At 43.6% G+C, this 20,784-nt stretch overlaps 1 protein-coding gene across 1 annotated transcript in view; it reads right to left on the bottom strand.

Moving 5' to 3' along the window:
• PPARGC1B (PPARG coactivator 1 beta) overlaps positions 1 to 20,784 on the bottom strand; it is a 135,167-nt gene that overhangs the window by 26,278 nt on the left and 88,105 nt on the right. Inside the window, exon 2 of the mRNA XM_007943600.1 lies at positions 5,198 to 5,371. Within this exon, the coding sequence (XP_007941791.1) occupies positions 5,198 to 5,371 (174 nt within the window). The remainder of the gene's footprint in view (positions 1 to 5,197; positions 5,372 to 20,784) is intronic.

The raw sequence follows: 20,784 nt of genomic DNA, 5'->3' as shown, positions 1-20,784 counted from the left end.
ATGGCACAGCCACACAAAGTAAGTTGTTATTTGAAAGCAGTGGTGGCTCCGTGATAGAATCCTCACCATCCATGCAAGAGGTCTGAGTTTGATTCTCGGCCAATACACCTCATATGCAGCCACCACCTCTCTGTCAGAGGAGGTTAGTATGTGTTGCTGTGATGCTCAACAGCTTTCCACAGAGCTTCCAGACTAAGACTGACTTGGAAGAAAGGCCTGGCAATCGACTTCCAAAAAAAACAGCCAATGAAAACCCTATAGATCATAATGGTCCAATCCATAATCGATCATGGGCATAGTGCAGGACTGGGCAATGTTTTGTTCCATTGTGCCTGGGGTCACCATGAATTGGGGGCCAACTCAATGGCAGCTAAAACATTGTTAAGTTGTTGTTATTGCCAGCCATGCACAGGAGCTATACAGTTACCTCCAATCTTCATAGGAGAAGGAAATTTCAAGAAAGAGTAATCACCTATCGACTTTAACATGTTGTTGTTGTTAGCTGCTGTTGAGTCAGTTGACTCATAGCAGTCCTATGCACAACAGAATGAAACACTGCCTGGTCCTGCACCAACCTCACAATCATTGCCATGCTTCAGCCCATTGTTGCAGCCACTGTGTCAATGCATCTCACTGAGGGGCTTCCCTTTTTTTGCTGACCCTCTATTTTACCTAGCATCCTATCCTTCTCTAGAACTGGTCTCTTCTGTCAACATGACCAAAGTATGACAGACGAAGTCTCACCATTTTCACATCTAAGGAGCATCCCAGCTGTACTTGGTCCAAGACAGATGCGTTCACTTTTCTAGCAGTTCATGGTACATTCAGTATTCTTCACCAACACCACAATTCAAATGCATCAATTTTTCTGTGGTCTACCTTATCCATTTTCCAGCTCTCACATGCACATGAGGCTATTGAAAATACCATGGCTTACATGAGATGCACCTTAGTCTTCAATGACATCTTTGCTCTTAAACACTTTAAAGAGGTCTTGTGCAGCAGATTTGTACAGTGCAATACATGGTTTTATCTCCTGACAGCTATTTCCATACGCATTGTACAGACCCAAGTAAAATGAAATCCTTAACAACTTCAATCTTTTCTCCATCTACCTGTTACTTATTGGTCCAGTTGTGAGGATGTTTGTTTGCTTTCTGTTGAGGTAATCCATCCTGAAAGTTGTAGTCTTTGATCTTCATCAGTAAGTGCTTCAAGTTTTCCTCACTGTCAGCAAGCAAGGTTGAGTATCTGCACATCGCAGGTTGTTAATGAGCCTTTCAACAATCCTGATGCCGTGTTCTTCTTCATCTATTCCAGATTCTCAGATTATTGGCTCAGCATAGAGACTGAATAAATATGGTGAAAGGATACAACCCTGATGCACACCTTTCCTGATTTTAAACCACACAATATCCCCTTGTCATGTTTGAACAACTGCCTCTTAGTCTATGTACAGGTTCCTCATGAGCACAATTAAGTGTTCTGGAACTCAAATTCTTCACAATGTTATCCATAATTTGTTATGACCCACACAGTTGAAAGCCTTTGTGTAATCAATAAAACAAAGGTAAACACCTTTCTGGTATTTGCTTTTAGCCAAGATCCATCTGACATCAGCAATGATAGGCCTTGTTTTATATCCTCTTCTGTTTCTAGCTTATTCTGGCAGTTCCCTGTTGATGCATTGCTGCAACCGTTTTTGAATTATCTTCAGCAAAATTTTACTGGTGTGTGATATTAAAGATAATGTTTGATAACTTCTGCATTCTGTTGGACCATCTTTCTTTGGAATGGGCACAAATATTGATCTCTTCCAGTCAGATGGTGAAGTAGCTGTCTTCCAAATTTCTTGGCATAAATGAGCACTGCATCCCTTTGTTGAAATATCTCAGTTGATATTTTGTCAATTCCTGGAGCCTTGTTTTTCACCAATTCCTTTAGTGCAGCTTAAACTTCTTTCAATACAATTGATTCTTAATCATATGCTATCTCCTGAGATGGTTGACGTCAACTAATTCTTTTTCGTACAGTGACTCTGTATATTCCTTCCCTCTTCTTCTGGTGCTTCCTGCACTGTTCAATATTTTGCCCATAGAATCCTTCAATATCACAACTTGAAGCTTGAACTTTTTCTTTAGTTCTTTCCACTTGAGAAATGCTGAGTGTGTTCTTCCTCCTCTGATTTTCCAACTATAGGTCTTTGCACATTTCATTATAATACTTTACTCTGTCTTTTCAAGCTGCTCTTTGAAATCTTCTGTTCAGTTCTTTTATGTCACCATTTCTTCCATTCATTTTAGCTACTCTCCATTCAAGAGCAAGTTTCAGAGTCTCTTCTGGCATTCATGTTGGTCTTTTCTTCCTTTTCTGTCTTTTTAATGACTTTTGCTTTCTTCATATATGGTGCCCTTGATGTCATCCCACAACTTGTCTGGTCCTCACTCACAGTTGTTCAATGCATCAAATCCATTCTTCAGATGGTCTCTAAATTCAGGTGGGATATATTCAAAGGTCATATTCTGGCTCTTGTGGACTTGTTTAAATTTTCTTCAGCTTTACCTTAAGCTTGCCTATGCGTAATTCATGGCTTGTTCCCTGGCCTTGTTCTGACTGATGATATTGAGCTTCTCCATTGTCTCTTTTCACAGAAATAGTTGATTTGATTCCTGCACATTCCATCTGGTGAGGTCCAAGAATACAGTCACCATTTATGTTGTTTACAAAAGGTATTTGCAATGATTAAGTCTTTGGGCATGCAAAATTCTATCATGTGATCGCTGGTGTCATTTCTATCACTAAGGCCATATTTTCCAACTACTGATCCTTCTTTTTTGTTTCCAACTTTCACATTCCAATCACTAGTGATTATTAATACATCTTTTTTTTTTTTTTTAATTGTGATTTGGGTGAAGGTTTACAGAGCAAATTCACTTTCCATACAGTGGTTCACATATACTTTGTCTTATGACATTGACCACAGTTTACCACAATGCAACAGCTCCCCTCCTACCTCCTCCCCATAGTTACCTCTTCCCTGTGTCCATTCCTCCATGCACTCCTGCCCCCTGAGCTGTCTCCCTGTGCATAAGCAGCCTTTCTTTCTCCCATGATTGTTCTCTCCAAGGAGTGTATCTACTTGAGGTAAATGTTCAACTCATATGCCTGTCTTTTGTTTGGCTGGAAACCACAGGTGTAGGTTCAATTCTAGACCTGAAGGGCAGCTAGGGGCCATAGTCTCAGTGGTTCCACCAGTCTCTATCAGACCAGCAAACCTGGTCCCCCCTCACTTTTTTTTTTTTCTCCAAATGATTTTGAGTTTTGTTTCACATTGTTCTCCCTCTCTATCAAGGATCTCCTTATTTGTTGTCTGTACCTCCCATGTACCTCTCTATGTCTTTCTCATCCTCAGTGCTGCCATATTGGTCACTTGCATTGGGTACATTGCCTTTCTCTTCATCCAAATCAATACTTACCTCTATCTATCTAACAGTGTTCCCTCCCCTCCCCTCCCACCCCTGGTAACCTTCTATAAAATTTGAATAACCGTATTGATGGATCTTCCTTGTAGGCATATGGACATTACCCTATCACTGATAGCATTGTACTACAGGATAGCTCTTGAAATGTTCTTTTTGACAATGAATGTAACACCATTCCTCTTCAATATGTCATTCCCAGCATAGTAGATCATATGATTGTCTGATTCATAGTGGCCAGTACTGGTCCATTTCAGCTCACTAATGACTAGCATATCAATCTTTATGTGTTCCATTTCATTTTTGACAACTTCCAATTTTCCTAGACTCATATTCCATACATGCCACATTCTGATTATTAATTTGCATCTCTTTTTTCTTATTTTGGGTCATGCCACACTGGCAAATTAAGGTCCCAAATGCTTTACTCCATCCACATCATTAAGGCTGATTCTACTTTGGGCAGGCAGTTCTTTCCTATTTGTATTTTGAGTGTCTTTTTGACGGGTCATCTTCTGACACTATATCAGACAATGTTTCCTGCTATTCATAAGGTTTTCAGTGGCCATTTTTTTTTTTTTTTTTAGAAATGGACTTGGCCAAGTTCTTCTTCCTAATCTGGCTTAGGCTGAAAGCACCACTGAAACCTGTCTACCATGAGTACATTTGAAATACCAGTGGCATAGTTTCCAGCATCACACCAACACTCAAGCCACCACTATTATCCTTTATGCCCCCACACACATCTGTACATGTACACATACATATCAGTGCATGCACACATGCACACAAGTACATGTGCAACTTGCTTTATTATACTGAAGCAAATCCCAGACAGTGTATTACTTCACATAAGAGGCCCTCTGAAAAGAAATGCCAACCATCATGTGCACCTAAGGCCTGGGAACAAGGGTACATAGGGTCATGAGAGGCTCTTCCACTTTTTAATGGATCTTGGGTTGCATCTAAGGAGCCTTGGTGGTTTACCAGTTAAGTGCTCAGCAGTCAACTGAAAGGTTGGCAGTTAGAACCCACCAGCTGCTGCATGGGAGGAAGATGTAGAAGCAATCTGCTTGTGTAAAGATTTACAGTCTTGCAAACCTTATGGGGCAGTTCTACTCTGTCCTATAGGGTCACTATGAGTTGGAATTGACTTGGCGGCAGTGGGTTTGGTTTGGGGTTGGTTGCATCTGAAAACCAGAGATAACAGTACTTCCCACTGAGAATTCAGAGAATTAGATAAGTTAATACGCAAAATGTCCTGCCCCAGAGCAGCTGCTCAGTAAATGTGAGTCATTCCAATTGTGGTGTCATCAGTGTTATAAAGTCCAGCTCAAGAGACAGGCAGACTGGGTTGAATCCAATTCAGCTACTGACAAGGCAAATGACTTAACTTCTCCAAGCCTGTTTCCCCTCATTTTACCATCCCCTGTCCAATAGAGGACATGACAACACCCGCCTCAAAAGGTTGTAATGAAGATTCAATGAGCTAATATGGGGAATAGAGGACTTAGACCCTGGCTTGGCCCGCAGAGGGGCTCGACTCTGAGTGGAAGGCTTGGAGACCACAGTTCTTCCCAGCCCTCGCTTTAAAGAGGTTTGGTGAAGCTGTCCAAGATCACACAGGGTCAGGTGCAGATCCAGGACAAGAACCAGGGCCCAAAGAGCTTTGGCAGGTGAGGGGACTTTTTTTGTTGAGCAGGTGGTGGATGGCGTACCTGCAAGAGCTCAGAGTCATCAGGACTGTACTGGCTGGGTTCCGTCTCAGAGTTCTCCGGGCACCACTGCAGCTCCCCAAAGCAGGTGGCCGAGTCGAAGTCACTAGCATCCAGCTGGGAGAGGTCAAGCTCTGGAAAGTCTGCACAGAGTTGTTCTTCCCCAGACCCTCCACCCTGAGGAGACAGGAAAGAAGGAAGCAAGCAGGTCAGAGCTGACACTCCTTACTCATGATGCTAACTAAAAGCGTGGATCCTAGTATGCCCGTGGCCAAGGCCTGATTTTACAGTTCAACCAAGAAATATAAAGATCTGCCCTACTCTTCTTCCCTTGGGTCATGCTACAATTGTTAAGCTACAATTGTTAAATTCTAGGAGCTAAGCCAGGTCTGGGTAATACAAATCCTTCTATTACTTTTTTCCTCTTTCTCTGTACTCCTTAACATCCCTCAAAGCCCTGCCCAGATGGTACTTCTTTACTCTTATCAGAACTCTTCTATTGAAAGACTATGAGAAGCTCTATACAGAGAGTTATACCTACATAACTGCCTCCACTTAAAAAGAGGTCTGTTGAAAGTAACAATATTAATAACTAAACAGCAACTAAAATAAAATGGCAATAATAAAAGCAGACATTATGGAGTGATTACTATGGTCTGGAGAAGAATTCCCCCATTTCTCAGGGATTTTACAGAAAGGTTCACTGAAGTGCTATTTGTATTGGCTAAAATGTGGAAGATCACTGATCAGTAAGGCTATGGGCAAATAAAACCACATCTTAATTGAAATCCAGGACAACACAGAATACTATGGCACTGTTCAAAAGAATGAGGCACATCTGTGTGCTCTCTAAGCCAAAACCAAACCCACTGCCATCAAGCTGATGCCTACTCTTAGTGACCTCCACTGGGTTTCTAAGGCTATAAATATTTTATTATTTTTTTTTTTTTACTTTTATTGTGGTGAAAACATACACAACAAGACATTCACCTAACAACTTCAACATAACAACTTCAACTTTTATAGCCCAGGGACATTGACGACATTTTTCACGTTTTGCCACCATTATTGCTATCCTTTTCCAAAATATTCCACTGCAATTAGCATAAACTCAATGCCCCACAAACAAAATCTTCCCCATTCCCCCTCCCTCCTACCCATGGTAACCATTAATAATCTTTGGCAATAATCTTTGGCATTTCCCCCAACCTATCTAGGAATCCCCCCACCTCCCACCCCTGGTAACCAACAAAAAGAGTTCCCTTCCATGTATAACCCTTTCCTTGACTTTTACAATAGTGGACTAATACAATATTTGTCCTTCTGTGATAGACTTATTTCACTCAGCATAGTATCTTCCAAGTTCATCCATGTCATGCTGTGTTTTGCAGATTCTACTTTTTTTTTTTTTTAGTGCTGCATAGTATTCCATTGTGTGTATGTACCATAGTTTGTTTATCCATTCCTCCCTTGATGGGCACTTAGGTTGCTGCCATCTCTTTGGTATTGTAAATAGTACTGTGATGAACATGGGTGTGCATATATCTATTAGTGTACTGGCTCTCACTTCTTTAGGATATGAACCTAGTAATGGGATTGCTGGATCAAATGGTATTTCTAGTTCCAATCTGTTAAGGAATTGCCATACCAATTTGCACAGTGGTTGTATCATTTGACAGTCCTACCAGCAGTGTAGGAGAGTCTCAATCTCTCCACATCCTCACATTTGTTATATTCTGTCTTGTTGAACTTTGCTATTAGTGCTGGGGTAAGCTGGTATCTCATTGTTGTTTTGATTTGCATCTCTCTAATGGTGACTGGGGAGCTCTGGTAGTATAGTGTCTAAGGCACTTGACTGCTAACCAGAAGGCTGGTGGTTCAAACCTACCAGCCACTCCTTGGAAGGAAGGTTGGGCAATCCTTCTTCTGTAGTGATACTGCCTTGGAAACCCAAGGAGGGGTCGCTATGAGTCGGGGCCGACTTGACGGCACATAACAACAAACAACAACAACAATGGCGACTGTACATTTTTAAAGAAGCAGATTGCCATATCTTTCTTCCGTAGCCGGCTGGTAGGTTTGAACCACTGACCTTCTGCTTAGCAGCCAAATGCCTTAACCACTACACCACCAGAGCTCCTTATGTGTTTTCTAAGACATGTTAAATGAGAAACCAACTTGTAGAATATCAGCATGTAGAACATTATCTCACCTGTGTAAAGGAAATGAAACAAAATCAAACTACACATTTCTCTACGTACAGTAATATGGATGCAAACGCACAGGAAAAGATCTGGAAGGTATACAGCCACCTGACAGTGATGATGAAGTGGGGCAGGGAATCACAGTGAATCACAGAAGAATCTGCTAACAATATTATCTGAATCAGTGGTTCTCCAAGTGAGGCCTCAGGTCTCGCAGCATTACTATCAGTATCACCTAGAAACTTGTTAGAAAGGCCCCACTCCAGATCTACTGACTCAAAGGTGACCACCGTCTCACCCTGGACTCCCAGGTTTAACAGTTACCAACAGAAGTGTTGCCCTACAAATCTTCAGAGGTAGTATGTGTTGGGAGGATGACACAGAAAAAGAATACCATAGGGATAAAGAACACTGGAGTCTGGCAGACCTGAATTATAATCTTCACTCACCAACTGTGAGACCTTGGGAAAATCCCTTCACCTCTCTGAGGCTCAAACGTCTTATTTGTAAGTCTTATTTGTAAACCGGGAACAGCAACCACCCCAGCCTTTTATGGTTATTGTGAAGATTAAACGAGACAATGGGATAGCCAGGCTTAATAAGTGCTCAATAAATGTCAGCTGTCAGTAATAGTAACAAACAACAATGAACAACTGTACCTCATGGCAGGCAGATGGGGTGGAAACTACTTTAGAGAACAAAAAAAAAAAAAAGAAAAAAAGGCTTATGTGACACAAGAGAAATAGGTTTTGCCCAGGCCTTTTCCTTAATTGTTCCCACTTACTAGGCCTCATAAATTATGAATAAATGTATATTATTAGCTCAACTTGACACAGGAAAAAGGCTTTTATCCAAATTTGGGTCAAATGTCTTAATTGGCATTTTGTAGGAATCCTGCATGCAGCGGTTCTCTAGATGTGGGTCCCCACTTTCAGGCCAGGCAGCACAGTGCCCTGTATGGTCTGTCCCCAGGGGCAGTCCCACTACCCCTGCCCACAGTTACCTGCTCTCCATCTACCCTGTCTTTCTCGAACCCACCAGAAATACTGAGCACTCTGATGAGGTCCTATGCTGGATGCTGGGCTATAGCCGGCATGACACAGACTAAACCCTTGCCCTCTTGGAGCTAACATGTTGAAAGAGTGACACCACATAAAACAACCATGCAACTAAAATACATGATTGTACATTGCAACTGAGGCATTGGCAATTTAGTGGTAGAATGCTCACCTTCCACGTGGGAGACCTGCATTTGATTCCTGGCCAATGCCCCTCATGCACAGCCCCCATCCATCTGTCAGTGGAGGCTTACGTCTTGCTATGATGCTGAACGGGTTTCAGTGGAGCTGCTAGGCGTAGACTAGGAGGAAAGGCCTGGTGATCAATATTTAAAAATCAGCAATAAAAATCCTGTGGATCACAATCCTCTGAATGGCAACTGATCATGAGGATGGCACAGGACCAGGTGGCATTTCACTCCATTGTGCATCACGTCACCATGAGTCAGGGGTTGATGGCAGCTAAGAACAAAATTGTAACTACCCACAGAGGACAATTCTCTTCTGTGGAGACTACTTCCACAGAAACACTTCTGAACCTGGTTTGAGAGTCTGCAGGAGTGAGGCACATACCAAACCAAACTCACTGCCGTCAAGTGGGTCCGGACTCATAGCAATCCCTCCTTGGGTTTCCAAGGCGGTATCTCTATAGAAGTAGATTGCCCAATCTGCCTTCTGAGGAGTGGCTGGTGGGTTTGAACTGCCAGCCCTCTGGTTAGCAGTTAAATGCCTTAGGCACTACGCCACCAGAGCTCCTGTGAGGGACATGTTGTTGTTGTTGTTGTTATGTGCCATTGAGTCACACCCGACTCATAGCGACCCCTCCTTGGGTTTCCGAGGCAGTATCACTACAGAAGTAGGATTGCCCAACCTTCCTTCCGAGGAGTGGCTGGTGGGTTTGAACCGCCAGCCGTCTGGTTAGCAGGCAAGTGTCTTAGCCACTATGCTACCAGAGCTCCTAGGCAATGCCAAAAGCTCTGGTTCTCCAAGGTAACTCCATCTTCCAACCAAGCCCCTGATTGTTATCTATCTTCCACAGCCCCATGCTGCCCAATACCCCTATTGCTCTTCATCTCCACTCAACTGACACCACCCCAGGGAACACTCAGGTGGAGTCTCTCAGCTGTCACTTGGGAGTTGTTTTCGCCTTCCTGCCCAATCAGACTGTGGGTATACAGCTGTTTTTGCCTGGTTTGTTACTAGTTTTGGTGATTATGAATAAATCTACAATATTCATGTACAAGTCTTTGTGTGGATATAAGTTTTGGTCTCTGGGTGGTACAAATGGGTTGCCTTTCATTAGGTAGCCCTAGTGGTATAGTTAAAGTGCTTGGATGCTAACCAGAAAGTCAATGGTTTGAACCCACCAGCCACTCCATGGGAGTAAATCTTCTGTAAAGATTTATGGCCTTAGAAACTCTATGGGGGCAGTTCTACCCTGCCCTATAGGATCACTATGAGTTGGAATCGACTCAATAGCAGTGGCTTTGGTTTTGGCTAGGTACTAACCTAAAGGCTGGTAGTTAGAATCCACACAGTGGCACCATGGAAGAAAGGCCTGGCAATCTGCTTCTGTAAAGATTACAGCCAGGAAAATCCTGGGATACAGCTCTACTTTGTAACACATGAGGTTGCCATGAGTTGGGGTTGCCTTCATAGCAATGATTTTGAGTTTTTTTGGTTGGGTAAATACCTAGGAGCAGAATTGCTAGGTCATATAGTAAGTGTATATGTAACTTTATACAATTACAAAATTGTCCAAAGTGGATATGCCATTTGATAGTCCTATCAGCTGTGTGAGGGGTTCCAATTGTCCCATGTCCTTACCAACACTTGGCATTGTCAGTCATTTTAATTTTACCCTTTCTAGTGAGCACATTCAAGCATTTATTAAATGCCACTATAAACCATGCATGGTGATAGCTGTTGATATATAATCCCTTCCTTTGTGAGTTGACATCATAATGGGGGAAGCAAACTAATAAGGAAGAAAATGCCTAAGTATTTCATTGCACATAGTGTTAGTGCCATGAAGGAAACACACCAGTACACTGGTGAGGGCATCATTGGGGTATTATCTTAGAAGAAGGTGTCAGAAAAGGCTTCCTGGGGGAGCTGACAACTAAGTCGAGACCTGAACAAAGAGGCATCAGGTGACAGAAGAGGTGGGGAAGAGTGTTCTAGGCAGAGGAACCAGCAAAGGCCAAGACCCAATCCTAGAACATTCAAGGCACTGACCAGAATTCAGTGAAGCTACAGTATGATGAGTAAGGAGGGTGGGAAAAGATAACATCAAAGAGGCAGGTGGAAGCTGGATCAGGTAGGGATTGCAAAGGATTTGGGTTTTACCCCAAGTGTGATGGGAGTAGGTAGTACAGAAGCAAGGAGATGAGTTAGGCCTCTGTAGCCATCCAGGGGAGGGGTGTGTGTACGTATGTGTGAGTGTGTGTCGGGGGGGCTGTGCTGGGAGACCCTGTTCTGATACTACTAGAGGTCTATGGAGCAGGGAAGGGACCAAAAGCAGAGACATAGGGTGCTGGACAGCTGGGGCTTCCCTGGCCAGCAAGGTCCCGGGTGATAAGCTCTCTGGGAGCTCTTCCCACGTGTTTCTGAGACCTCATTCCTGGCCATCTCTGTAAGTCTTGCTTCCTGGGGCTTAGCAACAACGTTTAAATCAGAGTTCCAGAGTACCAGGCCAGAGAGAGCCCAGTAGCCTTGAGAGATCACCCAGGCAAGATGCTGTGGACAATTTGGGGATCAAAGGCCCCTTTAAGAACCAGAGAAAAGCTGTGGACACCTTCCCCAAATAATGCCTGTGTGCATATGGAATTTATATTTCTAGGCCTTTCTAGAACCAGTTAAGAACTCCTGACCTACTTGGTGGTCTACCTCCTTCACTTTATAGATGTGGAAACTGAGGCCCAAGGAGAGTACTGGATTTGTCCAGGTCATCTACTGAGTGTCCAGACCACAAAATCATATCATCTCCTCTACTAAACACCAAAAAAAAAAAAAAAAAAAGCCATGACTATTATACTTATTGATTACCCATAGCAGCCTGACATACTCAAAGTGTACCCAGGACATAAAAATAAAGAAACCTTAGCTTCATGGCCTTGTCAATTAGGCCTAAGTCTACTCTCTAGACAAAAACCATTAGGCAGTGCATTAATAGTGATTTCTCTGGCCTTCTCCATATTTAGAGAGGCTTTTGAGAGGGTGCTGCAAGTGACCCAGTTCCCTTTGAAAGGTCTGAATTGAGGCCTTCTTGTTCTGTACCAGCCTCCTTCCTCAGGCCCCACCAGTGGAGCCAGGAGGTCACACCATAGGACATATGTTGTTGTTGTGTGCCATTGAGTCGGACCTGACTCATAGCAACCCCTCCTTGCGTTTCTGAGGCAGTATCACTACGGAAGTAGATTGCCCCATCTTCCTTCCAAGGAGTGGCTGGTGAGTTTGAACCGCCAGCCTTCTGGTTAGCAGTCAAGTGCCTTAGGCACTATTCTACCAGAGCTCCTATAGGACGAATAGCCAGCACTTATGAAGGATTTACTATATGCCAGGAACATGCCAAGTGCCTTATATGCATCCTCTCATTCCATTATTAGAGCCTCTCAGTGCTGCAAATGGTTAACATGGTTGGTTGCTATCCAAAAGGTCGGAGGTTCAAGTCCACACTGAGGCACCTTGGAACAAAGGCAAAGAGATCTACTTCTGAAAAGAGATTAGCCACTGAAAACCCGATGCAGCCAAGGACTATTCTGATACACATAGGGTCGTGATGAGTCAGAGTCGACTTGACAGTAATGGGGAAGGAAAAAAAAAAAAAAAAATTAGATTCCTGAAACAAACCTGCAGGCTAGGTGATACTGTTCCCATGTTAGTAATCAGGAAACACAGTGAGATAGAGTCAATAGCACAGAGTCCCAGAAAGGCGGAGCTGGATTCAAACTCAAATGTCCCACTCTCCCTATAAAACCATTGTTCTTAACCTTCAATTGTCATCCTGCTTCTTAAAGTGGAAGGAACATCCAAGACCACTTATTCCAGTCAATTCATTTATAGATGGAAAAACGCAGCTCAGGCAAGGGCTGGGAAAGGCCCAAGTCACACAGCAAGTTGGTGGCTGAACAAGGACAGGTATGGGGCCAAACATGCTGCACTGTACATCCAGCCTCATGTGGATGGGCCTCCTCTGACATCTCATCACACATCTGCTCAGATTCTGCCACTGGCGTACCCTCTATTGCCGAGCCTGTGGCACCTACACCCCAGACATCCCTTCTCCAGAAGCCTATGGCTGTCCAAAGCCAGGGAGATAAATGGCCCTGGTAGTGGATTTATGGGGTTTTGTCCAGACTCACATAAGTAGCTTCATTGGAAGCCTGTGTATCTGGTTGGAAATCAATTCTCAGCTGAAGAAAGAATGCATCTTCAGGAAAAATTGGTAGCTCCACTTTCCTAGCTACAATCAGCAAATTACCTTAGTGCCTGGCCCAGAGCAGACTCTCAGAGTTACTGAGTGGACAGAAGTGGGGGATGGGGGAACACATGATAGAATAGAGCTTGGGTCCTGGGTCCATTGAGGACTTATGACGTGTCCTTCAGCAGATCACCTCCCCTCTTTGGGTCTCACATGCCCCATCTGTGAAACAGAACATAAAACTAGACAGACCCTACGCCATTCTCCTGTTCATGCATTTGATAAAATTCTGTACTTACATAGTTCCTAAGATGCCATGTTTGGGTCAGTTTTTGGGAAAGATTTAGGTAGAAGTCAGCATTTAATGGAAACATAAGAGAATGAATTAATAAATGAATGCACTGAGGGAGAGACAAAAGTGCAGAGAGAAGGATTATCTTGAAATGGAAAGAGGCCTAGATGAAGGGGACAGAAGGGTTAAGCCTTGGCCTTGCCACTCACACTAATCTTTTGGGATAAAGATGTAACTTTTGGAGCCTCAGTTTCTACTGAAAAAGTGGGGATAATATAGGACCCTGACTCACAAACCAAAAAACCAAACTCCCTTCTGTGGAGTTGGATCTAACTCATAGAGATCCCTCCTTGGGTTTCTGAGGCAGTATCACTATGGAAGTAGATAAGCCCCATCTCCCTTCTGAGGAGTGGCTGGTGGGTTTGAACCGCCAGCCTTCTGGTTAACAGTCAAGTACCTTAGGCACTATGGTACCAGAGCTCCTCCTGACTCACAGGGTTCTTGTAAAACATAAAGAACCGTAAGTTGGAAAACAAGTGCATGTCAGACACCCACACATGGTCAAGGATACAGCATTTCATGGTTCCTAAGGGATATTCGCTGCTACAGTCCTCATTGTACCTTCCCAAGATGCAAGAGGTAGTCAGTGGTTAGTGCCTCCATTTGACTCTAGGAGTTCCTGGGTGGTTAATATACTTGACTGTTAACCAAAAGGTTCGAGTCCACCTAGAGGCACCTCAGAAGAAAGGGCTAGTGGTCTACTTCCAAAAAATTAGCCACTGAAAACTGTATGGAGCACAGTTCTACTCTGACACACGTGGGGCCGCCATGAGGCAGAGTCGATGTGACAGCCATTTTTTTTTTTTTTTTAAAGGAGGGCCAAAGCTTCTGAGCTTGGCTTCTGACCATCCACCTCAGTCCTAAACCTGTAGGCTCTGCCAATCCTATTTTCCCTCAACTATAATCAACCACCTAATCCCACTTCTATCATGGCTCCTGGTTTCTGTTGGAAAGATTATGCCCTGCCAGCCTGGTCACAGTGGCTCTCTCTAGGCCTGCCTGGGATGATGGGGTGCTGGGCCTACCACCCAGACCAGACTTTCTTCCTGTTATCACCCACTTGGACACCCTAAGTACTGCCCTATTCCAGCTTGGTACCTCCTCCTCTGAGAAGAAGTTGTACTTGATGGTCTGAGACAAGTTTTCCCTTTTAAATTGCTGTCAGGAATGGCCAATCCCGCTATGAGGTCTGTCTGAGTGGCAGGTACATAGCACTAAGGTCATAATCACCTTTCCCTCCTATCTAACCACGGTAGATGCCACTAACTAATCACTGCCCTACTCCCTGATGAGTCCAAGTCTCTCAACATTGAGCTTAAGCAGCTGCTATGAATCAATCAGATTCCCTGGTCTAGACCTATGATCCTGTCTCTCCACTTGCTTTCTGGGCAGGAAATGAGATAAGCACACATGAAGTCCCCACAAAGCCATTTCATTTTACAGATGTTTTGTTTTTTTCCTCATCCTACATGTGTTATTTGGCTTGCCTCCCACTCATTCCCCTTCCTTTGGGGATTTTCCTTGGTGGGAGCCATTTCCCTTCTACACCCAGGCAGTCCAAGTTCTCCAGAGGTGAGCACAGCCTGACCAATTAAACCCTTTCAAGATTGAATTTTCTGTTGAAATTTTCCATAATGGAAAGCATTCTGAATGAAATGAAAACATTTTTTGAGGCAATATGGATTTTGATATAATTAGTGGGACACATATGTCCAGAGGGGTCTCTGGTTCTGGGGTTGGTGGGATGTGACCCATTTCCTAAGTTTTATGCAGCTATACAGGCCCCCACACTAAAAGTGGGATAGGAGCTTCCCACTGAATCGCAGAAGCAGTGAATGTAGATGGGGCACTGTATGTCCCACAGGTTATAAAGGGCTAACTTGCTTCATGGTGGGGGGGGGGGGAGGCACAACTAATAGTTCAACTGGTTCAAGGTGGGCTGGAGTGAACACCAAGAATTTGCTGGATGAGGGAGCTCAGCTTGACTAGCAACTCTAGAGAGGTTGGTGTCCATCATTGCTTTGACCTGGGAAGAGCCTGTCTGCAAACGAAACCAGTGCAGGGAATGCAGAGCCAAGCAATAGAGAGAGATGGATTCCCGATAAAATAATTTAAATGCTTGGATCCAGCTGTGCCTGAAGCCAGTCTATTCCTGCACTCTGCCATATGTGAGCCAATAAATCCCTTTTCTAGAATAAATGCCAGCTGGAGTTTATGTCACCTATCAATGAAAAAGTCATGACTAATTCAATCTCTCTAATATTAAAAAAAAAATTCAATCTTCCCACTTTCTTGCAAATTAGTATAGAACTCCTAAGGTGGCTTCTAGGAGAACAGTAGGAAGAATAACTGATCTTAGTTCCCACAGAAATACTCATAGCCTTATCTGAAATAAGACTCAGAAGGCACAAACACAAAGCTAAGCTGCAGAAAGTATAAGTAGACATGAAACACAAATAATACCTGTACATAAATGTTCACCACAGCACTGTCCACAACAGTCAAAAGGTGGAAACAATCTAATGTCCATCAACAGAGGAATGGATGGCAAAATGCAGTACATCCATATAATGGAATATTACTCAGACATAAAGAGAAACAAAGTCCTGATATATGATACCACATGGATGAACTTTGAAAACTATGCTCAGTGAAACAAGTCAGCCACGGAAGGACAAATATCGTATGATTCCACTTATATGATATATCTAGAATAGGCAAATGTATAGAGACAAATGTTTATTATGGTCACCAGAGGTGGGAGGGAGGGGAAGGAGAAATTATTACTTAAGGGACACTGAGCTTCTGTTAAGGATAATGGAAAAATTTGGAAATAGATAGTGGTGATGGCTACATAGCTAGATGAATGTAATTAATATCACTGAATTGTACATGTAAAAAATAGTGGAATGGCAAGTGTTTTGTTATATAGTTTTTACCATAATTTAAAAAAAAAAAAAAAAAGTAGGCAAAGTGGAAGGGATCTGAGCCCAGTGAAAGACCAGCCTAAAAGAACAGAACACCCTAAGCTCAGAGAAAAATCAGACCATTGAAAAGTCCTCTCACTATAATACTCAAGGCTGAATGAACACCTCATCCTGGCATTCAAGGCCCCTTCCACTTGGAAACATGTGGCTTCAGGCCTGCTGAGCATAACTTCAGTAATGCTCAGACCTTCAAAGCTGGCCAAGCAGCTGCCTGGTCAAGGCCTGGTGTAAGATGACCCGACAGGCCACCAGGTCTGCCAAGAGAGGATTCTCCAGCCAGAGAGAGAAAGATGGGGTCCAGTAGCCAGAACTGGGCCTCAAGACCTGGCCTGACCCAGCCAACTGGGAAGGAACCCAGTTGCCAGTGACCTTGGGAAAGAAGCTTTGCATAGAAGGCAACAGGATGGAAGAAGTTAGGGTTTCTGATGTTGTGATGCTCTCAACTGGTCCTGGCACATCTACCTCAGGATATGAGAAAGAACTTGACTCATAGTTTGTTGAACTTCTAGTCACTGTGGAGGGGCCTGTTACTTGCAGGTCTCCTGCTGGCATAAATGGTTTACACTCAACTACTAACCTTTGGGTTGGGATTTTGAATCACCCAGCAGTGACACAGGAGAAAAGCTTGGAGTTCTGCTTCTGTAAAGATTACAGCCAAGAAAACCCTAAGGCACCATTCTGCTCTGTTACGTGGGTCAGCAGGAGTCAGAATCAACTCAATAGCAATGGGTCTGGTCTGCATTTTCTCAGTGTTTTTTTTCTCCCTGTTACTTATAGACAAATCTAATCCTAACCAGGCTCTCTCAAGCTTTTGGAACAATAGAAGCTCCCTTAACACACCAGCCAAGTTAACAAGAACTCTTCACCTCATCCTGGCATGATACCCAATGCCCAAGGTTACCATAGCACCCCAGCTCATTTTCCCCTCTTGTGTTATCCACAAGCTTCTGCCCCACCAGTTGTCTTCCAGGAGTCATTTATATTTCTTCCCAAACCTGTTTATTTCTATAATTATAAAATTTATTTAAATGGCCCACAAACTACAAGGACAAAAAAGAAGAGATGTAGAGAAACACTAAGTTGAATGCTGTGGAAAGATCTGAAAAACTTGAATAGACAAAAAAAAAAAAAAAAAACTGCTGTCAAATTATTTGTAGGTGAGACAATAGTAAAAGGTGAGAAATTTGCAAGAATCTGAAAGGACTGGCACTCAGTTTACTTGATTGATCTAAGTTCTTCGCTCAATTTAATGAATCTTCAAACTGGAAATTGGAGCCCTGGCACTATGGGTGTGGTCTATGCAGAAAAAATGACTTGGGATTCCAACCACAGCACCACAAAAAACTAGGCCTATAGCAAAAGACTAGCAAAAATGTATACGCCATGTACCTTATTTTCAATGATGCAGGAAACATCAAGAGAAGATGGCAGGAATACACAGAGTCACTGTACCAAAAAGAACTGATCGATCTTCATCCATTTCAGGAAGTGGCATATGATCTAGAACCAATGGTAATGAAGGAAGAAGTCAAAGCTGCAATGAAAGAACTGGCGAAGAACAAGGCTCCGGGAATTGATGGCATACAGACTGAGATATTTCAACAAACAGATGCCCCATTGGAGGCACTCACTCAGTTATGCCAAGAGATTTGGAAGACAGCTACCTGGCCAATTGACTGGAAGAGATCCATATTTGTGCCCATTCCAAAGAAAGGTGATCCCACAGAATGTAGAAATTATAGAACAGTATCATTAATATCACATGCAAGTAAGATCTTACTGAAGATAATTCAGAAACGTTTGCAGCAGCATATTGACAGAGAACTTCCAGAGGTTCAAGCCAGATTCAGAAGAGGACGTGGAACAAGGGATATCATAGCTGTTGTCAGATGGATCTTGGCTCAAGGCAAAGAATACCAGAAAGATGTTTACTTGTGTTTTATTGACTATGCAAAGGCATTTGATTGTGTGGATCATGACAAATTATGGATAACATTGAGAAGAATGGGAATTCCCGAGCACTTGATTGTACTCATGAGGAATCTGTATCTTGACCAGGAGGCTGTCGTCGAACAGAACATGGGGACACTACATGGTTTAAAATCAAGAAGGGAGTGTGTCAGGGTTGTATCCTTTCTCCACACTTATTCAATCTATACGCTGAGCAAATAATCTGGGAAGCTAGACTGTATGAAGAAAAACATGGTATCAGGATTGGAGGAAGAATCATTAACAACCTGAGATATGCAGACGATACAACTTTGCTTGCTGAAAGTGAAGATGACTTAAGGCACCTACTGATGAAGGTTGAAGAATATAGTCTGCAGTATGGATTACGTCTCAATATAAAGAAAACAAAAATCCTTACAACTGGACCAATGAGCAGCATCACAATAAATGGAGAGAAGATTGAGGTTGTCAAAGAATTCACATTGCTTGGTTCTACAATTGATGCCAACGGAAGCAGCAGTCAGGACATTAGACGACGTGTAGCATTGGGAAAGTCAACTGCGAAGGAACCGTATCAAGTGCTGAGGAGCAAGGATATCTCATTGAGGACTAAGGTGCGCCTGACACAAGCCATGATATTTCCAATCGCCTCATATGCATGTGAGAGCTGGACAATGAATAAGGAAGACCGAAGAAGAGTTGATGCTTTTGAGTTGTGGTGCTGGCGAAGAATGCTGAAAATACCATGGACTGCTAAAAGAACTAACAGATCTGTCCTGGAGGAAGTGCAGCCAGAATGCTCCTTGGAAGCAAGAATGGCCAGACTTCGTCTCACCTGTTTTGGTCATGTTGTAAGAAGGGACCATTCCCTGGAGAAGGATGTCATGCTTGGTAGGGTGGAGGGTCGACGAAAGAGGGGGAGGCCTTCAATGAGATGGATTGACACAGTGGCTGCGATGATGGGCTCAAGTATAGCAGGGATTGTGGGGCTGGCGCGGGATTGGGCAGTGCTTTGTTCTGCTGTACATGGGGTTGCTATGAGTCGGAAACGACTCGATGGCACTTAACAACAACATAACAACAACATGTACCTTCATTAAGAGATAATGTTCTATGTTTTATGAGTCTGTGCTTTAATTATCCTTTCAAAGGAAAACCCTCCCCTTGCCCACTCACCCCCAGATAGAGCCCATTCTCAACAGAATTGCAGTGGTGGTTCAGTGGGAGAATTCTTGCCTCCCCTGCAGGAGACCTACTTTCAATTCCCGGCCAATGTACCTCACGCATGGCCACCACCCACCTGTCAGTGGAGGCTTGCACATGTTACTATGATGCTGAACAGGCTTCACAGCAGAGCTTCTAGAGTAAGATGGACTAGAAAGAAAGGCCTGGGGATCTACTTCTGAAAATCAGCCACTGAATACCCTATGGATCAGAATGATCCAATTCTATTGTGCACGGGGGTGCACAGAGTCGCCATGAGTCAGGGACAGACATCATCGCACCTAACAACAACCAACAACTGTACTTGCATTCCAGCCTCCGTAGCATTGGAAACACTGCCTTATGATAGAGGACTGTAAAACAGAACTAGAAGTTTGGGTACTGGAAGCATCTTTAGAAACACTTTCAGAGACTAATTCCGTATTTCACAGATGAGGAAATTGAGGCTCAGAGAGAGGGAACAAGGAGTTATCCCAGATCCAGCAGCCAGTACTTGGCAAAGCCAGGATACAAGCTGGGATCTCCATCTCCCCTGTCCAAAGCTCCTTCCAAACTGACAGGCCACTTCCTCAACAGCTGTGGCCCATACACCAAAAATTCTTAGTTAGACCCTTCCTCCTTTAAAAGAGAAGGGACGACAGAGCTGAAAGTCTCCTGGGACAGGTATTATCTTCCTTAGAATATCCTTTCCCACTCCCTGCAACCTTCAAGCAGCCCCTTATCCATGGAGATCTGTGAAGCTTCTTGATGCTGTGCTCAGTGAGATGACCTGGGCTGAGACAGCTCCTGGCTGTCCTGGGTCCCTTTTCCTGACATCTAGGCCTCAGAGGGTGCCGTCAGCTATCCGCACCTCCCCATCTACAGGAGCAGAGACCGCAGCACCAGTCAGGAGCTGGTCTTGGCAGGTACATGGCTGCCTGGCATCCAGGAAGTTTTGTTTTTTTTTAAAAAACAATAGAAGGTTGAAGTATCTTGTGACAGGACAGCAAAGTACTTCAGGGGCAGTGCAATAAAATACATCCATTGTGTTTTGCTTGCAATTGCAGTCAATTTTATGCACTTGAATTCAAGGGCCTCTTGAATCCAAATGAGAGGCAGTAAAAGCTCTTTGCAAACTGCAAAGTGATGTGCAGGTATACGCTTTTAAGATTCTCTTAGGCAGACCTGGCCCTGGCTTGTAATTTGCCAGTGGGAGTCACTTAACCTGTTTGCATCTCCAGAGACCAGCCTCCCTCATGGAACTGTTGTGTGGCTTGAGTTTCCATGTCAGGGCCTCTGTGCTGGCAGCTTCCTCTGGCTGGAACACATTTCTCCTCATCTTAGCATGGCTGGTTCCTTCTTATTATCCCCACCTCATATTAAATGTGGCTCCTCAGATAGGCCTTCCCTGAC

The sequence above is a fragment of the Orycteropus afer genome, unplaced genomic scaffold, assembly GCF_000298275.1.
Source record: "Orycteropus afer afer isolate SDZICR_OR568_19922 unplaced genomic scaffold, OryAfe1.0 scaffold00110, whole genome shotgun sequence".
In the NCBI taxonomy this organism is placed as follows: Eukaryota; Metazoa; Chordata; class Mammalia; order Tubulidentata; family Orycteropodidae; genus Orycteropus; species Orycteropus afer.
This window is presented reverse-complemented; position numbering and strand designations above follow the sequence as displayed.